We start from the raw sequence: 24,699 nt of genomic DNA, 5'->3' as shown, positions 1-24,699 counted from the left end.
GAGTTACACAGCATGGAAACAGGCCCTTGGATCATACTAATCCATGCTGACCAGATATCCTAAAATTAATCTAGTCCATTTGCCATTATTCAGCCCATATCACACTAAATCTTTCCTGTACCCATCCAAACGCTCTTTAAATGCTGTAAAGTGGATTAGCCTCCACCACTTCCACTAGCAGTTCAGTCCATACATTCCCCCCCCCCACCCCAGCTTTGATGGGAAAAGTTACACTTTAGGTTCCTTTTATATTTTTCCCCTCAACTTTAAAACTACGTCCTCTAATTTTGGACTCCCACATCCTGAGAAAAATACCTCGTCTATTTATCCTATCAATGCCCTCATGTTTTTGTCAACCTCTAAAGGTCACCCCTCAACCTTAAACACGCCAGGGAAAACAATTTTGTGTCAAAAATTAGCCAAACTAGTTTGGAATATAAAATCCCAATTTAAAGATGGAAAAAACAATCAAGATAAAGGAAAATCAAAGGCAAATATCTGTACATGATAAGTATGGAAAGAATAAGATTGAAAGAATAATGACATATCTTCTATAAAAACATGACTAACTGTAACGAGAATGGTAGGAAAACTGTACCTATCTTGAATATTTCTCATTCCTGATCTGTCACTTACAAAACATAGCAACTTTTCCATTTAAAAAGTGTTCATTTCAAGTTTGGCACTTTTTAAAATTTCCCTCTCTATCTTTCATCATGTAAGAGAGTCAGAACAAGGCAATGAAGCAGCATTACTATCAAAAAGCTTGCATTGCATGATGTCCAAAATGAATTGAGTAATAGTGCAATATTATTGAGCTTTGTCAAGAACCAAATCTTAAGAAACAGGAAGATTTGCACAAATAAGGTTATGAAACAGCTGTGACAACAAAGCATTTGAACGAACCAGATGTAGCTTGAGATAGTTCTTTCCTATTCTGAAGGCTAAGACAGTTTTTCCATCATTACATTACATTTATAGCTGGCATGGCAATTTTCCGATCTGGTTTTGGAAAATAATCTACAAGGAAAATAACCTCAAAATAGAACATTTACAGGGGAAAGCAAAGTAGAAAGCCAAGTCAGTACCGGGGGGAGATCAAAGTTCAGGGCAGAGACCAAAATTAATGGTTTCTGCTCTTCCCAATATTTAACTAGAGAAAAATACCAGTGCTACATGCCAAGTAAACAGTCTTATTGTTTAGCAAAAAAATGGAGGATTTAAGGGACATTGTGGTTATTTTGGGTGTCATAACATGTGAATGCAATAATCTTCACATGATGTCAGAGGGGCAAAATGGACTAAAAACATGAGGTAGTCAAAGATACATACTTGGGGGACATTAGAAATAATGGTGTGGGTACAGACCAAAAAAAATTGATAAGTCACAAGTAGTATTAGACAATAATACTACTGCTGCGCAATACCAGTCTGAACAAAATAATTTGAAATACAATAGGAGGAACAGGATTGAACAAAGGACATTACTTATCCCTTTTTGTAAATAAAATGATTTATTCTCAAACATGAGAATAACTGGTATGTGATCCTCATGCTTCATTATCTTCAGAAGATGGGGTGGAGGACCTGTTAGAATTGCTACAAGCAATATGAACCATTGGAATGATTTGTTGAGTCACTTCAGCAGGTAGTTAAGTGTCTAACTGGAATCATGTTCTGAAAGATTGAGTAGGGATGGAACTTTCTTTCCCTAAAATCATACGTTTGAACTAACTGTTTTTATGACAACCCAAGTAGAAAGTTGCCACTTTTACTGCAATCCGCTTTAGAGTACGATTTGTCAAAAGTAATGTGAATTTTTCACCATAGTGTGCTTTAGGGGTCATCTTATCTGAAGCACAAGTCAAGTAATGAAAACATTACATGGCTAGTACCATCTTCTTGTTACCTTTGCAGAAAGAGGACATAGGAACTGTGAAATAACTATAAAAGTTGTGCTCAGATTTAACTTAAAATAATGTTGTTTCTTCAGAGTAAAGTTATGGTTCAAGTTACCACTCAAACATATCTGCTTCATTATAAACATTAAATCTTCCATGAACCAATGAGCTCAGATTACTTATTACATTATAGCAGAGTTATTGTCTAATACTACTTGTGACGTTTCAAAAATCTTTTTTGGTCTGTACCCACACTATTATTAATGTACTTTCGGCAGTTGACCAAGTTAAATATTCAACAACTTTTAATAGTGCCTACTAAGTCTTACATGAGGAGGAAGAATTTAATTTTAGGAGTCCCTCAAAAGGGTGCAAGCAGGCAGAATTGGCGTAAAGTCACCAAGCTCAAATTCATGCAACAACACTGCCAACATCCAGAGCAATACAGATTCTTTTTTGAAATAGCATGAGACACTTCAGTTGCTACTTGCACTTGATATTTCTCAGTCTTTTATAAAATATCTTGATCTGGATCTAATGACAACTTTACTTCATATGGCTCTTGATAAACATGGAATTACAGAGGAACCTCAATTATCCAAAAGGACATGGCAGGGAGTATTTCTTTCAGTTAACTGAATTCCAGATAACTGGATGCTGGGTAACATAGTTTAGCCGAACATTGGGTAATTGCGATCCTGCTGGATAAACTGATATCCGGATAATCGAGGTTCCTCTGTATATCAGTGACCTGTATGTGGACAAGAGAAAGCTGCTGTTTTCTTTCAGCAAGAAAAAAGACACCATAAAAAAAATGTTATAGGCTGCAGCTTGACACAGCAAGGCCATCCACTCATGAAACTAATCGTTTCCAATTTTTGCCTGGAATTAGAAAGTGACAATCAAGATTCATTTTTAAAACTTTCTCACAAAAAGGATCAAATACAAGCCTTCAAGAGCCAAAAATCTTATATGTTACCATATGAATTACATATTACTATGAATTGGTCACCTTGTACTTGCAATTTTTTCTTTCCATTCTTCAGATAAGAAGTCACCTCTTTCCAGCTGAAAGAAATAGAAATTGCTCAAATCACAGTATACAATTCTCTTGTCTTTGAGGACAAGTTTCATATCAAATGACAAACATGCAGAAGCATAACCTCTAACAAACTTATTTCATTCGTAGCATGTTATTTTGCTAACTTTAATAGCTATTACTGGTTCAGTTCAAACTCTTCTCTACCATGGCTTTCCAATAATATTCAAAATTTTTACTTCATGCCAGTTTTAAGATGTCTTCTCCAAACTTCTATTTCAACTGGTCAGCAATGTCAATATGACTTTGGAAATATAAAGATTTCTTATTGAGAGCTCGAGAGAAACTTTACTATATTCATCAAAGCGAGCTCTGCACATAATATAGATGGACACAAGGTGCCCCTTTCTTCATTAATAAAATAATTAATTGCAAAAAATAAGTCACAATGAGTCACAGAAAAGTCCATGTCACATATTCAGCATTTCCAGTGAAGAAAAGATCATGAGTACTTGGGTTTTTCCATCAATAAAAACGATCACTAGTTTAAAAGAAAAAGTGTACAGCTTCACGAAAAAGTAAAGTACTTTTAAAATAATACATACATGCGATATTAAAAAAAATCAAAAACATTACAAATGCTGGTTAATCAGAATGGACGTTCAATGTGCAGAAAAAAGGCACAAATCACAATCAATTGAAACATGAATGAATTCAAAAAGTTAAACATAATCAAAACCTGCATTTATGTAGCCCAACCTAATAGGTCTTACAGCTTTCTGTCATTCTGCCTCTCGATTCCTAACTTTTTACGTTTAAGCCACATTAAAGGCCAAAGTGTGCAGGCTTTCTTTCCATGCAGTACTAATAGGGTACAATATTGTCAGAGAGTGCAATCATCTGGACAGACTGTTAAATAAAGGCTCATTCTACTTGTTTAGTTGGATACAAATTATTTATTGAAAATAAAGGGTACCAATGTAGCATAGCAAATTGATATGATTCCAAAATATATTGAGCAGAGCCAATGGGGAAGACGACTGGAAAGCACAAAGAACAGGTGCAGTAGCTGGGTAGAATAGAAAAATGGAAATAGTGGATGTGGGACACAAGAGAGAGAGAAATTAGGTAGCAACAGAAAGTCAACAGATTAAGACAAAATAAGAAGGTGGTTATAAAAAAAAACTAAAGTTAATCAGAAATAACAGTAAGGAGGGGAGGTCACAGTGAATCATATGACAAAGACAGAAGGAAAATTCTGTTGGAAGCAGCTACATTTGCATTGTCCATAGTCATGCTGAGAGAAAATTCAGCCTGGTTCTGGGCAGTTCTCTTCTCAAAGAACAAAAGACAAGAAGTGGAGCAGAAAAAGAGAGCAATAGGCAGAAACATCCAGGCGAGGCTAAAAAAAACTAAAGGACCAGTTGTCCAAGCATAAAAGGGGCCTGCGCAACAAAGAAATACACATATATTACAATGTTTCTACAAATGAGGAGACGTGGCCAAGTGTAGACTGAGTTAAAATGCAATGACAGAGCAAGGGACAACCAAACACAGCACACAGATTAAATGCTGGGACAGTGGACATTCATGGGTCAAATTTGACTGACACTACTGTAAAGTTACATTTGAAAGTCAAACAGTGCACAGATTTAAGAATTTTCATTGGAAAAAATGAGAAAGTTTTTCTTAATTTAAATTCTAAGAACTGAAAAACTTTGAATTTTGGTGTCTGAAGAATTACATGAAACAAAAAAAACTTACTGTGTACTCTCCATATTTTTTGCCATACCATCGCATCCATTTTCTGAACTCTGTATCCATCGTCTGTGTACAGAAAAACAATTACACTGTTTTTCTCTTAAATACATGGCTGTTTACAGTATTGGTAGAAATAGGGTTTGATTAATATGTAGAAGAGTCTGAGCCAAGCCATAATGTAATTATAATCTCAGTTGCTGCGTTTGCATTCTGCTAGGAGTTTGGAACCAGTACAGCACAAAGCATGCAGTTCAGTAAACTTACCATAATGATTGCTTTTAATAGTCAATCTGATGCAAGTACATAATTCCTTTTCTTTCTCAACAAATGCTTCAGACGTGAGTTACGTCAGCAGTCTCTGTGCTAATCAATAAAGTTTAAGAGTAACCTTATGCTTCAATAAAAACTTAAAGAACATATGGTAAATAATGTCAAAGCACAGCACTGATGATGGAGACGGCTGTCTAAGGTCAATGCCATTTTGTCCACAGCTATTGGAAAAACCATGAGGCAAGAAATTCCCAATTTCCCAAGTCTATTGGTCTGACAACTTATCTGTGAAGCGAGATGAAGTAATTGAATAGAAAAGCCTTTATAGACTTATACAGAGCATGGTAAACAGAGACACACTCCAAAGTGGCAGCAAGTCCATGCCAGCTCAGCAGCCTCCGACCTTTCAGAATCATTCAAAGCTGCCAAAAGATCAATACATGCACTTCAGTCTGTGTCATGCAAGACACTGTTCCAAAGGTAGGGAGTATCCTCAGTCTCCATTTCAAAATAGCAACAGCTCCAGATCTTCTAATTAGTGTGCGCCATTGATGAAGGGATGCTCATCTGGTAAGTTGGAGAAACCTTCAGATTCCTATCAATCCCTGCAGCCTTCATTTTCATCCCAAGAATCTAGTTACTAAGTGGTTCTGATCCAAGCAAGTCTGAAGCTCAGTTCGAGCTTGTACTAAGGTCAAGCACAAAGTAGTCCACCTCACTCACTCTCATTATAAATGGGGAAAAGAGGAGAACCACTATTTTGGAGGTATTGGCATTGTGATACAAAGAACCAATACCTTTACCACCTTCAGCAATTTTGCAAGACCATATTTTAGAAATCTATCAGATCATCTCCACAACAAATATGAATTCAGTAAATTGAACAAGATGACAATAATGTGCAAGTTATATATTTTCTTGGTCCTACGACCAATGGTAGCTTGGACGAAAATTCTCGGTCAATACATGTGAAAGTCAAAAATTGTACTTGTGTCCCTGATGCAGGAATAATCATTACTGTGCTACTTGACAACTTAGAATCATTTCACACGCCTTTTCCGATCAAAAGTCAAGATTAGCATCAGGAAGGCCCAACTCTTACAGTCAAAAGGTCATTTGAGAAAAAACACTTACTTACAAAGCTAAAGTTAAGGATACTTTTTTTTCCTTTCAGAGAATCAAAACAAATCCACGTTGAGTTGGAAAATGTGTCAAACTCTATCTTATACAGAATGTACGAAATGTTGCAGCATAGGTATAAGATATGCTATGCCAAGCTGACTACTACACTTTCCATTCTTGCAAAGTTGATACAGCCTTTCCAGAAACACAAGCTTTCATCTACATAAGAATAGATGAATGTGAAGAACTTTCCCAGCAATTCCAAAAGTACGAACATCTTTGAAAATTCTTTTCCAGGCCTGTTTAAAGAGGTCTGATTTTCTCTTCTTCAGAAATTCCTAACAAAAGACATTCAGGGGTGAACTTAAGGTGAACAGTTTAGTCAATTCAGGGGAACAACTGACACACTCTTCAGTTCTTTATGTGATACATAAAGATCCCTGACCTTCTTCCAACATTTAAGAGGCATTTGGATGGGTATGAGTAGAAAGGGTTTGGAAGAATATGGGCTGAGTGCTGACAGCTGGGACTAGATTGGGTTGAGATACCTGGTCGGCATGGACCGAAGGGTCTGTTTCCATGCTGTACATCTCTATGACACTGACTCTATAATTAACAATTCTCCATCTACTCATAAGGGACATATTGAGACAGCAATAACTTAAATGAAGAAAAATGTCAGTCTATTGAAAACATTGGACAGCACGGTGGCTCAGTGGTAAGCACTGCTGCCTCACAGCACCAGGGTCCCAGGTTCCATACAGCCTGGGGTGACTGTGTGGGGTTTGCACATTCTCCGTGTTTGTGTGGATTTCCTCCGGGTGCTCTGGTTTCCTCCCAAAGATGTGCGGATCACGTGAATTGGCCATGCTAAATTGCCCATAGTGTTAGGTGCATGAGTGAGAGGGAAATGGTTCTGGGTGGGTTACTCTTCAGAGGGTCAGTGTGGACTGGTTGGGCCGAAGGGCCTGTTTCCACACTGAGTAATCTAATCTTTCATTCAACAGCACACAGAGCACCTGATGACATTGTTCATGAGTACAAGAAAGAGAGAGAATTCTTCACATGCAAGAAAATTCTTGAGCAGTATGAAAGCCTGAGAATGACGTGATATTTTCGTGCGTGTTCAGGAAATTTTTTCTCGTGTGCTGTCAATTGTGGCAGCAGTCAATGCTAATTTCCTCTCATTGCATTTGTAATTCTTTACAGTAACTGATGTAGTCTCTCCAATTCTCATCAATCTTACAGTGCAAGCAGCAAACTCAGGAGATTTTTATTGATTCTTTAATCTTTGTGCATGTTCTTTGAAGAAATCAGTCTATACTCAGCATTTTTGATTCTTATCATCTTCCTATCTGAAGGTTAAGAAAACAATGTAAGACCTTCAAAACATCACTGTCCTGTTCATGCAATTGAATGGTGATACTCAACTATTTGTCAATCTTGCATCTTTCACGGTCACAGCTTTTCAACTGAAGACATAGTTAAAGGGCATTAAATTACTCAGTACCCAGTGCAAGAGACAGACACTCATTGAGCACCCACCTGTCTTCATCCTGATTCAGCACCTGCTGGTCAATCATTCTTCCACTGACGTGAGCTTTGTGATACTGTTCTGAACCATACTATTGTCATTTCAGCCACTCTTAGTCCAGTTCCACACTAGCCTAAAAACCATCATCCTCCATCATCATTTTGAATAAGTGGACCAGGGAGATTTAACAAGTCACCACAGCAAATGTGTGAACAAGTGACTTTGCAGGGAAGTGGTGGAATTGAAGCTAAAGTCCTAATGGAAATATTTTAAGATGTTTGTCAATGATGTTAAGAAAATACTTCACTGATAATATTGGAAACAAGGAAAGTATTGGAAGGTGGTGGGGGGACAGGAAAAAGTTTGATATGGAGTTTAATGAATTTGCAGATGATCCTGAAGTAAACAACCATGGGATCTCAATAGTCACATGCTAATGGTCTGCAGTATAGGATCCAACCTCCTAGCGCACAGCATAAGGCTTCTGTGGCCCGAGCTTCATATATACTTTATTTAAGAATGTTGCTTGAAAGTATCCTACAAAACAGACTTGAGCTTATATGAAGACCCAAATGGTCCATCTCTTTAAAACACTTACCTCTGCATATTTTGCTGGTATCTCTGCCTTTTCTACACCATAGTAATGCTTGCACTGTGTAGCTGCAGCAACTTGCAACACTACTTGACCCACTCCTTGGAGAAGGGAAGGAAGTTGGCAATCAGTACAACTGGCTACACAAATAAGTCACATTAGTAGAACATAATTACAGAATTTTCTATTTTCAACAAAAAAAAATTACTCAAACAATGACGTTGCAAAAACATAACTGGTTTAGGTGGTGGTGTTGGACTGGGGTGGACAAAGTTAAAAATCACAACACCAGGTTATGGCCCAACAGGTTTATTTGGAAGTACTAGCTCCGAAAGCGAACACTTCCAAATAAACCTGTTGGGCAAAAACGTGATTGTTACACTCACACTCCGATCAATTAACCAAAATCACCAGAGACTCAATGTGTTGTCAATTTGTTTTAAAATAGCTTAGCAAAATTATCAAAAAGAGATGTTGAAGCTTCTTACCACTTCCTAAGTCAACAAAAGTGTCATCTTCAGTCATCTTGATCTCATCAATCATTTGAGCAACTAAATCAAAGGATGTTTCTCCATAAACTTCAGGGGAAAAGGGTTCATAATTGTTCAATTTCTCTGGATCAGTCACCGAGTGGTTGTAGACCTGTTGCAGAATATGTCGTAGCAAGCCATTGCAAGGCCGAGTGTTCAGTTTCATGGGCTGTGTTGTCCCTTTCCACTGTATTAAATTGGAAATAAGTTTCAATTAGACATTAGTTACTGAGTAAAAGTATATACACTTGGAAGCAAAGCTCAACAACCCTGCCACAAAGTGATAGAACACAAGGAATTAATTTACCCGTGTGCAACCATGTAAGTAATTTGGAGAATTACATCAAATTAATTCTTCATCTCATTCCCAAAGTCTAACAAAGGTGATATCAAGAATATTGACAAATTCTCAGATAGAAAACTAGCAACTAACAAGCAGGATACATAATTAAACTGTCTAAATTAGAATCTATGGAGCATTTTAGTATCAAATGAAATAGTTATTACATATCGTGCAAAACTAAAATTAAATTTGAGGCACAAGAGGTTGCTATGCAGAAATTATGAATTTAATACGCCTTCAAAACGCAATAAGGCATAACATTTGCAATAGTTTTTACACTGAGATAGGCAAGTTAGCAGCTATTAATGGATCACTGTCTGTGGGGACTCAAACAGTACACTGAATGGAAGGGCAGGGAATTACTAACAACTTCTGAAAATTAATCATGCATATGTAAACTTCAGAAAAAGCGTCATCAGCTTCAGAGTGATCACAGCAAAATGACAGCTTTTCGATTATTCTAGCAGCAAGACTGTGCCAACATTTTTAAAAACTTAGGGTAAACCAATAACTTGTCATTCACATGATTGTTGTTGGCATCCCACATCAGACTAACCAAAGTTACTCAAAAATTCAGTCATTCCTGTGAACAATCAAGAACGTTTCTACAACAGAAAATTGATTTGTTTCGATAATTTTAGCATTTTGTCTTTCCCAGGGAAAGGCAAACAATTATTGATGAAAATTTCTAGTCAAAGGAACAGAAAGTTCTAACTGCAAAAAAATGCTTATTGAGCACCATTGTTTTGTACTCTGTATAAAACGAAGCTAGGACATTTAGAATCAACATAACATATGTGAAAAACTATAAAAGGAGAGACAAGTTTTCAGAAGGTGAGTGACAAAGACAAAGAAAGAACAGAATATCAGAATAGAATGATTACACATGAACAATTAATTACCCTTCTAACATTACTCGATCACCTACAAAGTAGTCGTAATTCAATCTACAATACGTACCAATTGTTGAATGCTATCCATGGCCCGGTTGTACTTCTCACAAAGCTTCTGCATACTCTCAAAACTGGAAGAAATCATACTGTGAATTATACATTATAAAATTAAAACTCTTAATTAGTTTGTGAAGTAATGTTTGTATACCAAACATATGAAAGAGACCCTGTGGTACTGCTGATAGAAAAGTGTGGAAATTAGAATTTTTGCCTAACTTTGTAAATGCAATTCTAAATTCTAGCTTTCTACTAAACAGACAGCTGTTGATGGAAGATTGAAAAAGATGAAATGTGAAAACTCAGGATTGAATACTTAAAAGTTTCGCAACATGAAATTGTTGACTTGTCTTCCCACCCCCCACCCCCGACTCGTATACATTCTTTCTCAAACTTTAATGTCCATGTTTTCCCATGTATGTAGCTTCCCCTTAAAAGTCTCTACTCTAGTTCCAACTAATTCGTAGTTACCCTCTCCACTTCTTAATTTTCCTTTCAAGTGCAAGCATTTTTTTCTATATCCAATCTCTCTACCTCTTATCACCTTAAAACTTCAGCCTTCGCCGATCCAGCGAACATTTCAAAATGTACCTCATCCACGCAAGATAATCCTGCAATCAGTCACATGGTATTTTTCAGAAAAAGAAGAAAACTGTCCGAGTCTTCTTAAGTGTGGTACAAATCAGGGTTTCAACAATTGTTTGGGATTATCCTTCGTTGCTACATTTTTGGGGATTGATGTAACAGTACTCCTAAATTACTGTGCTCCTCAATTCTATTTGGAACCCTTTTCCCCACCAAATGTGTGACCATCTTATCCTTATTAAAGTGCTTTGCCTCACTTAGCTACACCAAAATTCATTTGGCTATTGTAAGAGCTCTCAGCAAGTTTATTATCATAAACTACAGAACTAAGTAAATTGATTTTCAACTGGAATCTACATGCAAATCCATGTGACCTGCAAAGGAATTTCTTAATCCAAAATTCTTAATTTCAAAATTCAGTTCTCAGTCAAATCAAATAGGAATAAACCAAAACACTATCACTTTCTTGAATAGAGCTGTGTATTTTGTACATAACACATCTGAAACCCGTCTGTAAACCATTGCATTTGCTAATGCTATAGAAGGTAGGCTGGTGTTTTTAAAAACACTCAATAGGTTATCTATTTCACTCAAATGCCCATTCATGTGAGAAACATCAGCTCCAAGTTCTGTCAAATGGTCAACTACATTGAAACTCAAGCAAGCCATAGAACATGGGTACATGGACACACTTACCCAAAGCCCCGGAACAATGTTCACATCCTCAATGAAAAGGTGTAAACCAGTTACAAATTTATCACAATCCAGAAAAAAGTCTAAAATTTAAAGACATGCTCTACTGAATCTTCCACCTTATTCCAATGCACCTTTGACCATTGTGAAGTTATTTACAATTAAGAAATGATCACACATCAAAATAATCACAAATTTACAAAGCCCTCCCAAAAATAAAAAAAAATCAGAAAGCATGACAAATTACACTTCACAATCTTGAAGACAAGAAATGTTCTACAATCAAACCAAGACTAATGAAATGATTTATCTTCACCTGTACCATTGCCACCACTTCTACTCCCTATTGAGTGTATCATGAACCCACAATGCTGAAATTGAAACACTTTGGATATTATCTAATCAAACTATTGAGAGATGTTTTTACATACCTCTGGTGCAGTTGGGACTCGAAACTGGGCCTGCTGGCTCAATGGTAGGGAAACTCCCGAGACATTTTGTACGAACCAAATCAGGGACAATATTGTTGCCAGAATCTTACATGAGTCACAGTCATAGAGATGTACAGCATGGAAACAGACCCTTTGGTCCAACTTGTCCACGCCGACCAGATATCCCAACCCAATCCAGTCCCACCTGCCAGCACCTGGCCCATATCCCTCCAAACCCTTTCTATTCATATACCCATCCAGATGCCTCTTGAATGTTGCAATTGTACCAGCCTCCACCACTTCCTCTGGCAGCTCATTCCATACACGTACCACCCTCTGCGTGAAAAAGTTGCCCCTTAGGTCTCTTTTATATCTTGCCCCTCTCACCCTAAACCCATGCCCTCTAGTTCTGGACTCCCTGACACCAGGGAAAAGACTTTATTTATTATATCCATGCCCCTCATGATTTTGTAAACCTCTATGAGGCGACCCGTCAGCCTCCAAAGCTCCAGGGAAAACAGCCCCAGCCTGTTCAACGTCTCTCCATAGCTCAGATCCTCCAACCTTAGCAACATCCTTGTCAAAGCTGAAAATGTGTTGCTGGTTAAAGCACAGCAGGTTAGGCAGCATCCAAGGAACAGGAAATTCGACTTTTCGGGCCAGAGCCCTTCATCAGAGCCCAACATCCTTGTCAATCTTTTCTGAACCCTTTCAAGTTTCACAATAGGAAGGAGACCAGAAATACACGCAATATTCCAACAGTGGCCTAATCAATGTCCTGTACAGCCACAACATGACCTCCCAACTCCTGTACTTAATATTCTGGCCAATAAAGTAAAGCATACCAAACGCCGCCTTCACTAAACTATCTACCTGCGATTCCACTTTCAAGGAGTTATGAACCTGCATACCAAGGTCTTTTTGTTCAGCAATACTCCCTAGGACCTTACCATTAAGTGTATAAGCCCTAAGATTTGCTTTCCCAAAATGCAACACCTCGCATTTATCTGAATTAAACTCCATCTGCCATTTCTCAGCCCATTGGCCCATCTGCTCCAGATCCTGTTGTAATCGGAGGTAACCCTCTTTGCTGTCCACTACACCTCCAATTTTGGTGTCATCTGCAAACTTACTAACTGTACCTCTTATGCTTACATCCAAATCATTTATGCAAATGACAAAAAGTAGAGGACCCAGCACTGATCCTTGTGGCACTCCACTGGTCACAGGCCTCCAGTCTGAAAAACAACCCTCCACTACCATCCTCTGTCTTCTAGCTTTGAGCCAGTTCTGGTTCTAAATGGCTAGTTCTCCCTGTATTCCATGAGATCTAATCTTGCTAATCAGCCTCCCATGGGGAACCTTGTCGAACGCCTTAGTGAAGTCCATACAGATCACATCTACTGCTCTGTGCTCATCAAATCCTCTTCTTTACTTCTTCAAAAAATTCAATCAAGTTTGTGAGACATTATGTCCCATGCACAAATCCATGTTGACTATCCCTAATCAGTCCTTGCCTTTCCAAATACATGTACATCCTGTCCCTCAGGATTCCCTCGAACAGCCTGCCCACCACCGAGGTTAGGCTCATGGGTCTATAGTTCCCTGGTTTGTCTTTACTGCTCTTAAACAGTGGCACCACGCTTGCCAACCTCCAGTCTTCCGGCACCTCACCTGTGACTATCGATGATACAAATATCTCAGCAAGAGGCCCAGCAATCACTTCTCTAGCTTCCCACAGAGTTCTCGGGTACACCTGATCAGGTCCTGGGGATTTATCCACCTTTTAACCGTTTCAAGACAGCCAGCACTTCCGCCCCTAAATGTGGACATTTTGCAAGATGTCACCATCTGTTTCCCTATAGTTTGTATCTGCCATATCCTTTTCCACAGTATATACTAATGCAAAATATTCATTTAGTATCTCCCCCATATTCTGTGGCTTCACACAAAGGCTGCGTTGCTGATCTGAGGGGCCCTATTCACCCTTTTGTCCTTAATATAAGAGTAAAAACCTTTTGGATTCTCCTTAATTGTATTTACCAACGCTGTCTCATGTCCCCGGTTTGCCCTCCCAATTTCCCTCTTAAATATACTCCTACTTCCTTTATACTCTAAAGGATTCACTCGATCTATCCTGTGTCTATACCTGACATACGCTTCCTTTTTTTTAAACCTAACCCTCAATTTCTTTAGTCATCCAGCATTCCCTACACCTACCAGCTTTTCCTTTCACCCTGACAGGAATATATGTTCTCTGGATTATTGTTATCTAATTTCTGAAGGCTTCCCATTTTCCAGCCGTCCCTTCACCTGCGAACATCTGCCTCAAAATCAGCTTTCGAAAGTTTTGCCTAATACCGTCAAAATCAGCCTTCCTCCAATTTAGAACTTCAACTTTTAGATCTGATCTATCCTTTTCCATCACTATTTTAAAACAAATAGAATTATGGTCGCTGGCCCCAAAGTGCTCCCCCATTGACACCTGTCACCTGCCCTGCCTTATTTCCCCAAGAGGTGGTCAGCTTTTGCACCTTATCTAGTAGGTATATCCACATACTGAATCAGAAAATTGTCTTGTACACACTTCAGAAATTCCTCTCCATCTAAAGCCTTAACACTATGGCGGTTCCAGTCGATGTTTGGAAAGTTAAAATCCCCTACCATAATTACCCTATTCTTACAGATAGCTGAGATCTCCTTACAAGTTTGTTTCTCAATTTTCCTCTGACTATTAGGGGGTCTATAATACAATAAGTTGATCATCCTTTTCTTATTTCTCAGTTCCACCCAAATAACTTCCCTGGATGTATTTCCAGGAATATCCTCCCTCAGCACAGCTGTAATGCTATCCCTTATCAAAAATGCCAGTTCCCCCTCCTCTCTTGCCTCCCTTTCTATCCTTCCTGTAGCATTGGTTTGCTGCAACATTAAGCTGCCAGTCCTACCCATCTCTGAGGCATGTTTCCATAATTGCTATATCCCAGTCCCATATTCCTAATGCCTGGAGTTCATCTGCCTTCCCTGTTAGACCCCTTGCATTGAAATAAATGCAGTTTAATTTATTAGTCCTATCTTGTCCCTGCCTGCCCTGACTGTTTGACTCACTTCTGTTCTCAGCTGTACCCATCTCAGACCGATCTTTTTCCTCAGTACCTGCCTGGGTCCCACCCCACCCCCACCTTACTAGTTTCAATCCTCCCAAGCAGTTCTAGCAAATTTCCCTGCCAGTATATTAGTCCCCTTCCAATTCAGGTGCAATACGTCCTTCTTGTACAGGTCACTTTTACCCCAAGATATTCCAGTGATCCAAAAATGTGAATCCTTCTCCCATACACCAGCTCCTCAGCCAGGCATTCATCTGCTCTACCCTCCTATTCCTGCCCTCACTAGCTCGTAGCACTGGGAGTAATCCAGATATTACTATCCTTGAGGACCTCGTTTTTAAACTTGTGATCTCCCTTCAAAATTTCCTATATCATTGGTTCCAATGTGGACAAGGACCTCGTGCTGGCCCCTCTCCCCCGTGAGAACATTCTGCACCCTCTGAGACATCATTGATCCTGGCACCAGGGAAACAACACACCATTCTGCTTTTTCTCTGCTGGCCACAAACGTCTGTCTGTACCACTGACTACAGAATCCCCTAACACAATTGATCTCTTGGAAGCCGACGTAGCCCTTGTTGCATTAGAACCAGTCTCAATACTAGAAACTTGGCTGTTTGTGCTATATTCCCCTGAGAATCCATCACCCCCTACATTTTCCAAGACAGCATACCTGTTTGAAATGGGTACATCCACAAAAGACTCCTGCACTAGCTGCCTACTTCTCTTACCCTCCCCGGAGTTAACCCATCTGTGTGACTGTATCCGAGACTTTCCCCCCTTCCTATAACTGCCATCGCTTCTATCTGTCTCTCCAACCGATCCACTCAATCTGATAAGATTCGCATCCAACAGCATTTATGGCAGATATTATGCGCATTAACCCTTAAACTCTCCTTGAACTCCCAAATTTGACAAGTACATATCACTGCAAAAGCCATTTTTGCTCCTTCACAATCTACAGACCCAGAAAATAATATCGTCTTATTCCTCTATAAAACACTGCACCAGGTTAAATTAAGGGCTTATAGCTTATAAGTTTAATCAAAGAGACTTAGCTCCAAAAACATATGATCAAGAAAAAAAACACTATTCAGTAATACAGCCTTACTCTTGGACAGACTTAAAGTAACAATTAACTTATCTGATTCTGTGTTGTGAACTTCGCCCAAACCAGTTCCTCCAAGATTAGCTGTGAAATTCACTTGTTAATTTTCCCAGATACACTCCGATGTCCAGCGACACAAATTCAAAAACAGCAAAGGCAGTAACTGTGCAGGTTCTCTCTCTCTCTCCTGCACTGTCCTCACCATGCATATAGTTTTCCAGTATTTGGTTCACGTAATGTGTATGATGGCTAAAGTCAACTTTGTCGCCCAGCCGAACAATGCTGCAACAGATATTTTCCATATCAACTTGTTCAGAGATGCTATTACACACTTCTGGAACAAGTCAGGTTTGAACCCAAGCCTCCTGGCTCAGAGGAAGGGACACAAGCTAGGCATCACAAGAACCCAACTTTTAACATTCACTTTTGTTGCAGGAGATTAGATTAGATTACTTACAGTGTGGAAACAGGCCCTTCTGCCCAACAAGTCCACACCGACCCGCCGAAGCACAACCCACCCATACCCCTATTTTTACCCCTTACTTAACACTACGGGCAATTTAGCATGGCCAATTCACCTGACCCGCACATCTTTGGACTGTGGGAGGAAACCCACGCAGACATGGGGAGAACGTGCAAACTCCACACAGTCAGTCGCCTGAGTCGGGAATTGAACCCAGGCCTCAGGCGCTGTGAGGCAGCAGTGCTAACCACTGTGCCACCCAGATAAAGAATGCTATCAGATGGTTTCCAACCAAACCATATTCCCAGCCATTTGCCAAGAACACAGCATTTCAGAGCCACATGGTTCCTGATTTGGACCGCAATGACTTAATAGTTAGGATAACTATTTGGGTACTCTGCTTAGGTCTTCGTACTTGATCCACAAACAGTCCTCAGCAAAGGGGAACTGGGGGTATACGACCAACATGGCAACTCATTATTAGTTTTGTAATGCTTCAACTTTATACATGTTCCTCATCAACATGTTATGACATGCAACTGGAGCAGGTGGGACCGGAATCTGGGCCTCCAGGGCCAACAATTTCCAAGCACTGTGCACCAGGGGATGAATCGAATCCTTTATCTCCTTTCCCCTGAAATCAACCTGTTCGAAGTCCCACCTGAAGCAGCCTTACTGTGGATTTTTTTATATATCCGTAAGTGTCTTGCATGCAACTAAACTGCTTCGCCATCACTAAATCACCAGTGACCTTTTGTTTTGTTTTTAAAATTATTAATCTCCACCAGTAAACTGAGGTACATTTTAGACAGTTTATTTGCTCTTAAACTGTCTCTAAACAATTACCTTCATTCTATATCAGTCTACCACAACTTTTCATGAAAACCTTTGAATGTTCTGTGCAGTTTAACTTCCAACAACACATTACTCAATGATAATACTTAGGATTCAACATCTACTTTCATCAGTCTGATGAGAAAAACAAGGTTTCAATTTAGAGAATTCTCAAACCATTTATTAAGCAGTGCACATACAGTAATCAAGTATGTATATAATAAGTTAAAACATATTTCCATACTCTCTCAATTTATGGTTTTACACAGTCATTGCCTGCAATGAATAAATTCTGTTTTGAATATCTTCAATATAGGATTTCAACACTGTTCAGAAGTCTTCATGTTTGTAATTTTCCCAGCACCTTTAAACTATTAATGACTTTGAACCATTTATTCTTTGAATATCAACACATGGGTTCATTTGAAAAACATGATATTCATGAATCTCGTTACAATGATTAAGAAACACCAATGTATCTTACCATTTGGTATCATAGTCCACTAGCACATAGTTTTCCATGGCAAGTTTAAGATCAGGGACCTCCTCACATACCCATCTGAAATAAGTTCAAACAACAAGTTATTCAACCATAGATTTCCCAACCATTATTCCCTCTTGGCCACCAATTTGATGAAATCTCCTGCACCAATGCAAACATTTATTTCTTCAACCTGGAGAACAAAGCTGACTTTTCTTAAAGAACCTAGATAAACTGCAAAACCCTAATGCAAAATTTGGCAAGTGGAGCAAAGTCTTCAAAATTACAAAGCATGAAATGCCAAACTCGTGGTGTCTCCAGCTCAAGTCTATTTCATTGTTTAAGAAAAACAATAACACTGATTACAGTGCCTAGGAAACATCAGACATCTTTAAATCAGATTTGCTATGAGAATTGAAAGACAAGATACAATTTCAATTATCTTTTTCAAGTACACAAATGATATGAAACAAGACCTCATTACATTGTAATTCATTGTATAATAGTTTAAGCCATGCTAACAGTGAAATAAATTTGTTTTGCAGTGCTAATAAATAACCAGTTATAAATTAAAACAAAAATGCCTGAAAAATTCAAAATATTAGACAGCATCTGGATAGAGAGAAACAAGGAGTACACGTTTAAGGTTGAGATGACCTGTCATTCGGATTTTTACCAATTGCAGTATTTGGCTTTTTTTAAGGACATTTGTTCCTTTGCAAAATCAGAATAAAGTTATTGTAGAAGCATCAGTGGTTAATAATAGTTGTGTTTTTGCCAACTGTAAACACTGATCACAAAGCCATGCAACCCAGGGCATATATCAAACTTTTGTCTATTAAGTTGATATTTTATAGGTCACAAGGACCTGGCTTGTATGTGGTAGATGCAAGCCAGAACAATAAAGTCACGGTCGATCAGAAATCATACACAAGAAATACACACTAATAAAACGAAGGAGTGATGTCAACCTAATTAGCAAAACACGAAAGGAGTTAGTGAGTGAGGATTTCCACTTGTAAAATATCTACTGATAGGCAACTAAACAAAACTCAGTAGTTACTTTTACACTTCTGGTATAATCATGTCACGTAATTATTTGACAAATATCATGAGCAACTGCCTAAGAAAAAGAGGTATTAAAAATGAAAATTGAATGAAAAATTTGATGATAAGGTTTAAAAATGAATACTGGAGTTCAAATGCATGAGTGCCCAATATCACTGCCTCATATGATTGGATATATTCTTTACGTAGATGCTTAACACAATTGCATTTTAAATAAATCTTGGTTTGTGATCAATATTGAAAGCCAGGATACTTAACAATTACAGAGATATTAATGTTTAAAAAAGGAAAAAAAAAGTGATCCATCAAAAATCAGTCGAAGTGAACTTCTGTTCTTACCGGATGGTTTCAATAATTTCATGAGCAGCATCATGGTGTTTGTCCTGTAAAGATAAAGTACAGGATGGTTTAATAAAAAAAGAAAGAAAATATCTAACATAGCATTTAAGAGAAATAGATGCTCATATGAAAAATTAGATATGATCGGAAGTATAGATATCCTCAAGGGGTAAAGGCTTTAAATCAAGCTAGTTGGTCTAAGTTCACCTCACAAATTCCAAGTTCACCGTTGGTTTACACAATAATAGCTACAAGACCAGTACACTGATGGCAAAAACGTGAAGATATTTGCCATCAGCATACTTCTCAAACTTGTACCAATACACGATTGAATGACTTCATACTCAGTTTGCAACTCAGCTCTGTTCAACTTCCTTGGATTCAAAATTTTCTCCAAGTCAGTCAATATATTCAAATACATCAAATCGATCTGACATGGCCAAAATTTGTAGCTCAAGAGGAGAGACGTTGTCATGTGAAAAAAATGCAAGGTGCTTCTTATTTCAATCCTATATAGCCAGTTCTACCTTTCAGTGAGCTTCTTCATTCTAGTTATTTAATCAGAGGATTCATTCTCTGCATCGACAATCACATGCCTCTATTTTCTTTTAACAGCCTGAGTAAGTCACCCCTCACCCTTCAGAAATCATACCAAAACAACACAAGTTTACGCAAGCTGTTTTCATAATAACCTTTTGATTCTCTTTGATCATTCTGATCAATGTGCACTATACTCCAGTCCAAATTTAAAATAGCATGCCTTGAGGAGCACTGCCCCCAAGTTATAACACAGTTTCTGGACAAGTTAACTATTACTTCCTTGCCCCCTCAACACATTTTTGAGCACTTTTTATGGTCATGCATTGGTTTTCTGGTATGACATAGAATCAGTCCAAATTAAAGTAGTGATCTTGGACTGAAATGTATAGAATCTACAAGAGTGGTGGCAAAAATTACCAAAGCAAAGAAATCACTTACAGGAGTAGTCTATAGTACATAGGGCATAATCAATCAGGATTGAATGAGAGCATGTACAAAAGCAAGTATTAATCTTCATGTACATTGCTACCAATTTGATTTTTCCCAATCATGAGGAAGAATTCATAATGTTAACTTGGCATAGGTTATGATGTTGTGGAACCAATCAGGGTGTTTTTAATCTGGTAATTTGCAATTAGCCAGGTTCACTGAATGATCTAAGAAAAAGATGACTCCCTCATAACAAGTAACCATAACATGGTAGAATTTAGCATTCAGTTTGAGAGAGAACTTTGGTTGGAAATAACCGTGCTAACCTTGAATAAGGAGAATTACAAAGCAACGAGAGCAGAATTGGCTGGAGTGGACTGACAAGGATTTTTAGCAGAAAAAGACAATGCATAAACAATGCAGGCAGTTAACAGAAGAGTTCATGACTCACAGGAGCTAAGCCTAGCATGATAAATCAGGGAAGTTAAAGACAGCTTCAAACTGAAGGAAAAAAAGTGGTAAGGATTAGTGCTAAGCAAGACAATTGGCAAAGTTTTAACAAAATTACCAAAAAAGGTTATTTATAAAAGAAAATAGACTTCGAGGCTAAACTAGCAAGCAACATAAAAAGGAGGACACCAAGAGCACTTTTAAGTATTAAAAAGAAAGACAGGCACCAGGGTGATCATAGGCCCGTTAGAAAATTAGATTGGGGAAATCAGCTAACAGTAGGAGCAACTAAAGAAGAGTTCTCCGGTTTGAGGATGCTAACAGCATTCCAAATCTAGTCAAACAAACAAACAGACAAGGACATAAGATTGGGGTGGCGTGAGTGGAGATGGTGGTCAGGAGCAAATACATATAACTATTGAGACAGAAAAAAATTGTAATGAAACTAATGAAGCTAAAGGCTGTTAAATCTCCAGGACCTGGATTTTTTGTACACTAGGATGCAACACAAGTAGCTACAGAAATAGATGTACTGGTAGTAACCTTGCAAGAATTACTAAGATTCCAAAATATAACCCATGAGATTGGCAAACTGCCAATGTAATCCAACATCCTTATTCAAAAAGGGGAAGCAAAACTGTAGACTGCAATCTTAACACGGGTCTATGGAGAAACATTATATTTATAGCCGATGTAATAGTGGAGAACGTAGAAAAGCATAACATAGCCAAGCAAAGTCAGTACGACTTCATGAAGGGAAATTCATGCCTGTGACAATTATAAATTGTTTCAGGACATAAAAAGGATTGACAAAGGTGAATATGATGCAATATATTTGGATTTCCACAAGGTCTTAATAAGGCAGCACATAAGAATTCTTAATCAGCTAAGAACGCAATGTTTTGGGGTGGGGGGTGCTTTTTCTGGATGGTAACCTGTAACTAGTGGAGTGTCACAGAAAGCTGGAGCCATAATTATTTCCAACATGGATATTCGTTACTTGAATGGGGGAAATGTGAATGCACGGTATAATTGCAAAGTTTACAGACAATGAGAAAAACAGGCTGTCAAGTGGTGAGAACGATACAAAGAATCTGCAGACAGATTAGAGGCAAGTTAAGCAGATGGACAGAAATTCTTAGCAGATGGAATATATTTGGGAAAATACCATACTATGCACTTTGGAAGGAAAGAGAAAAGCTGATTTTTTTTTTAAATAGAGAAAGTTATACTACATCTAGAATACTGTGAACAGTTCCTTACCTGAACACAAAATAGACTGGTGCAAATGTGTTGCTGGTTCATCAGGGCTTATGCTCAAAACGTCGAATTCTCTATTCCTGAGATGCTGCCTGGCCTGCTGTGCTTTAACCAGCAACACATTTGCAGCTGTGATCTCCAGCATCTGCAGACCTCATTTTTTACACAAAATAGACTGGCATTGGAAGCAGTAAGTTGATCTCTGGCATAGAGGGTTTTTCTTATGAGACTTAGAGGAAGTTGGGCCTGCACTCAAGTTTAAAGGAACAAGGGATAACCTTATTGAAACACAAGATTCTGAGGAGTCTTGACAGGGTAGATGCTGAGGTTGGGAGGAATTAATCTCAGGGCAAAGGATCAACCAACTAAGGCAGAGCTTAGGAGAATGTCTTCTCTGACTGGGTAGTGAGCTTGTCGACTACTTTATTGCAGAGGGCTGTCGAGGCGGCAAAAGTATATTTAAGGCTAAATAAATCAATATAAAAATTGATGGTTACATTAAAAGGCAATAAAGTGGATTGAGGATAATCAAGTCTGCCTTGATCTCAGAATGATGGAGCAAAATCGATATTCTCAATAGCCTACTACTGTTCTGACAACATAAACAGAGAGATCTGGTCTCTGCGAAAACAAAGAATATTTTCAGTCTTGCACTTTTTTTTGATTACCCAAAAGTCTGGAAAGCCCACAGTTCCCTTCTGTTTCTTTCACGCCACTGATTCCACTAATCAAACTTAATAAGCCGACATGTCAACTAATTAGTCCGCTTTTCCACTGTGATATAAATGGAGATTGTTTGAAATATGACATTCTAGCATTTGTCCTGGTGATTGCAAGACAAAATGTTTCAGCAACATGTCTCCCTTCCTAGCAATCCTCAATTTCTACCCTGTCATTCAATGGTTTAATCGACTGGAAAATATTCAATTCCTTAACAAAATCCCTTTAGTTGAGCCTTGTAGTATCCCTGTATTCCAATCTGCCAAGCTCTCAACTCAATCTCATCTAAAAGACTGCATCTTCCACTGCTAATTTTCAACATTCACAGTTCTTTATGAACTAACATTTGGATTGAAACCTTCTAGCCTGACAAACCAATTGTGCAACTTAAATAACAAAGCTCAAATCCTGCCAAAGAACAAATCAAAAATTATGTAAAGTGATAATTAAAGCGTGTGAAAGTTAAGCAACGTGCAAATATTTTCAATTTCAATTTCATCTTCAAGAAGATTTCCTATTCATTTATTGGATAAAATCCCAAATTCGTCATGACCCAATCCAAGGGAGTAACAGTAACAACATAATGATTCAAAACATTGATTCCATAGACTGCTTCCAGTGACTGTAGACAGCATAGATTTCATAATTTAAAAATACAAAATAAAACGCAGTGCATTAATTGAAAATGAAGCCAAACTAGGATGAAACATTAAACAAAACGAAATCAACAATTTGTGTGGCATGACACATGGGAGTCAGGACCATTTGCAAGCTTCAGGACTGGAATTCAGTTTCCATTGTCAAATCATATGTGATGCTTTGTTTAAAAATATCAATTGAAATATCAAACAACAAAAGTACATGATTGCATGTACTTTATGGAAGCTTTTTCAGATGGCGGGATGCAATTACAGACGTAGAACACGTTACAGGTAATTGCTGTAATACGCATGGACACAAATTTCACAAGAAATAGATTTTTCAAAATTAAGGCTCTTTATTACAGTTAGATTGATGGAAACACCAAAGTTGCCAAAATCAGCCTAATGTTGCAACACTTGAGAAAATTACAAATTCTGCTGCTTGATTTTTACATTCATGATTAAGCCTGCAACTTATGTCAAAGGTGCCAAATTTCAATTTCTAATAGGAGGAAGATGGCAAAATATTTTAAATATTTAAAATTCAACACATTTCTAAGTACCACTGAAGTGATACTTCAATGAAACTAGATCTTGAAAAAAAATCAGGTTGACTTCTAAAGCAGTTCACAAACTTCCATTACTACAGTCAGCTTGGGGACAGCAATAATTGCATTCAATTGATTTAGCCATGTAGTTTAGAAAGTAATAAAAGCCAAGTGTTTGAAATAACATTTTATAAAATACAACCTCTATGTCAATTGCACAAATCATTGTATAAAGTTGCTGAAAATGTTCAAGAATGGAAAGCTACAAACGCAAAGAGGAGAACAAAGTAGCTACCACAAACTACATAATTAATCTTCAAACCAGATCTAAATGGCAATACCAAGATGAGGTCTCATTTTTCCAAATATCGCAATGATCATATTGACATTCCAATCCAAACAGCACAGTCCAACTGGCAATAAACAATGGAGCATTCCTTAGACACAAATCTAGAACGTGTAACATATTTGAAAAGCTGTGCATGTACAATATGGACTTCAAGTCAACATAAATCCTTTAGTTCAAATGCAGTTCTTCAGATTAGGCTCAACCTGGTGACAAATAAAGTCCTTTGAAGAGACTGAGCAAACAGACAAGAGAGCAACCAAATTTTCAAAAAAGTGCCATGTGGAATCTTACATTAATTGCTTTAGATACAATAAAAAGCTTGAACGTAGGTAAATAAGTATTTGTCAGGCTTACATGAATTAGGTTACACTGTCTCCAGGAATCAATTTTGCGGTCCTTACCTGCATATGATGAAAATGAGGTGGACAAGTACAAGATCAAAAATTCCTGGAGATATTCTCAGATGCATTGACGAGTAATGAAGAACTGAGAGTAATTTAATAAACTGAAGAATAGGATTTCAATTAAAATGGATTGGGGCAGAGAAATCAGTTGAGCAGTTAGCATCGGATAGATGAAAAATGTCAAATAAGGTTTGGAAAGTCTAACAT

At 38.0% G+C, this 24,699-nt stretch overlaps 1 protein-coding gene across 2 annotated transcripts in view; it reads right to left on the bottom strand.

Moving 5' to 3' along the window:
- dot1l (DOT1-like histone H3K79 methyltransferase) overlaps positions 1–24,699 on the bottom strand; it is a 97,971-nt gene that overhangs the window by 60,652 nt on the left and 12,620 nt on the right. For both annotated transcript variants that reach the window (XM_060846057.1, XM_060846058.1), the window contains exons 2-8: positions 19,152–19,195; positions 17,748–17,822; positions 10,053–10,116; positions 8,708–8,936; positions 8,226–8,320; positions 4,705–4,767; positions 2,914–2,969 (exon numbers count right to left, since the gene is read on the bottom strand). In XM_060846057.1, coding sequence (XP_060702040.1) covers positions 2,914–2,969; positions 4,705–4,767; positions 8,226–8,320; positions 8,708–8,936; positions 10,053–10,116; positions 17,748–17,822; positions 19,152–19,195 — 626 coding nt within the window. The remainder of the gene's footprint in view (positions 1–2,913; positions 2,970–4,704; positions 4,768–8,225; positions 8,321–8,707; positions 8,937–10,052; positions 10,117–17,747; positions 17,823–19,151; positions 19,196–24,699) is intronic.

The sequence above is a fragment of the Hemiscyllium ocellatum genome, chromosome 28 (genome assembly GCF_020745735.1).
Source record: "Hemiscyllium ocellatum isolate sHemOce1 chromosome 28, sHemOce1.pat.X.cur, whole genome shotgun sequence".
NCBI lineage: Eukaryota > Metazoa > Chordata > Chondrichthyes > Orectolobiformes > Hemiscylliidae > Hemiscyllium > Hemiscyllium ocellatum.
Note: the sequence above shows the minus strand (reverse complement) of the source record. Positions and strands in the feature narration are given on the sequence as shown.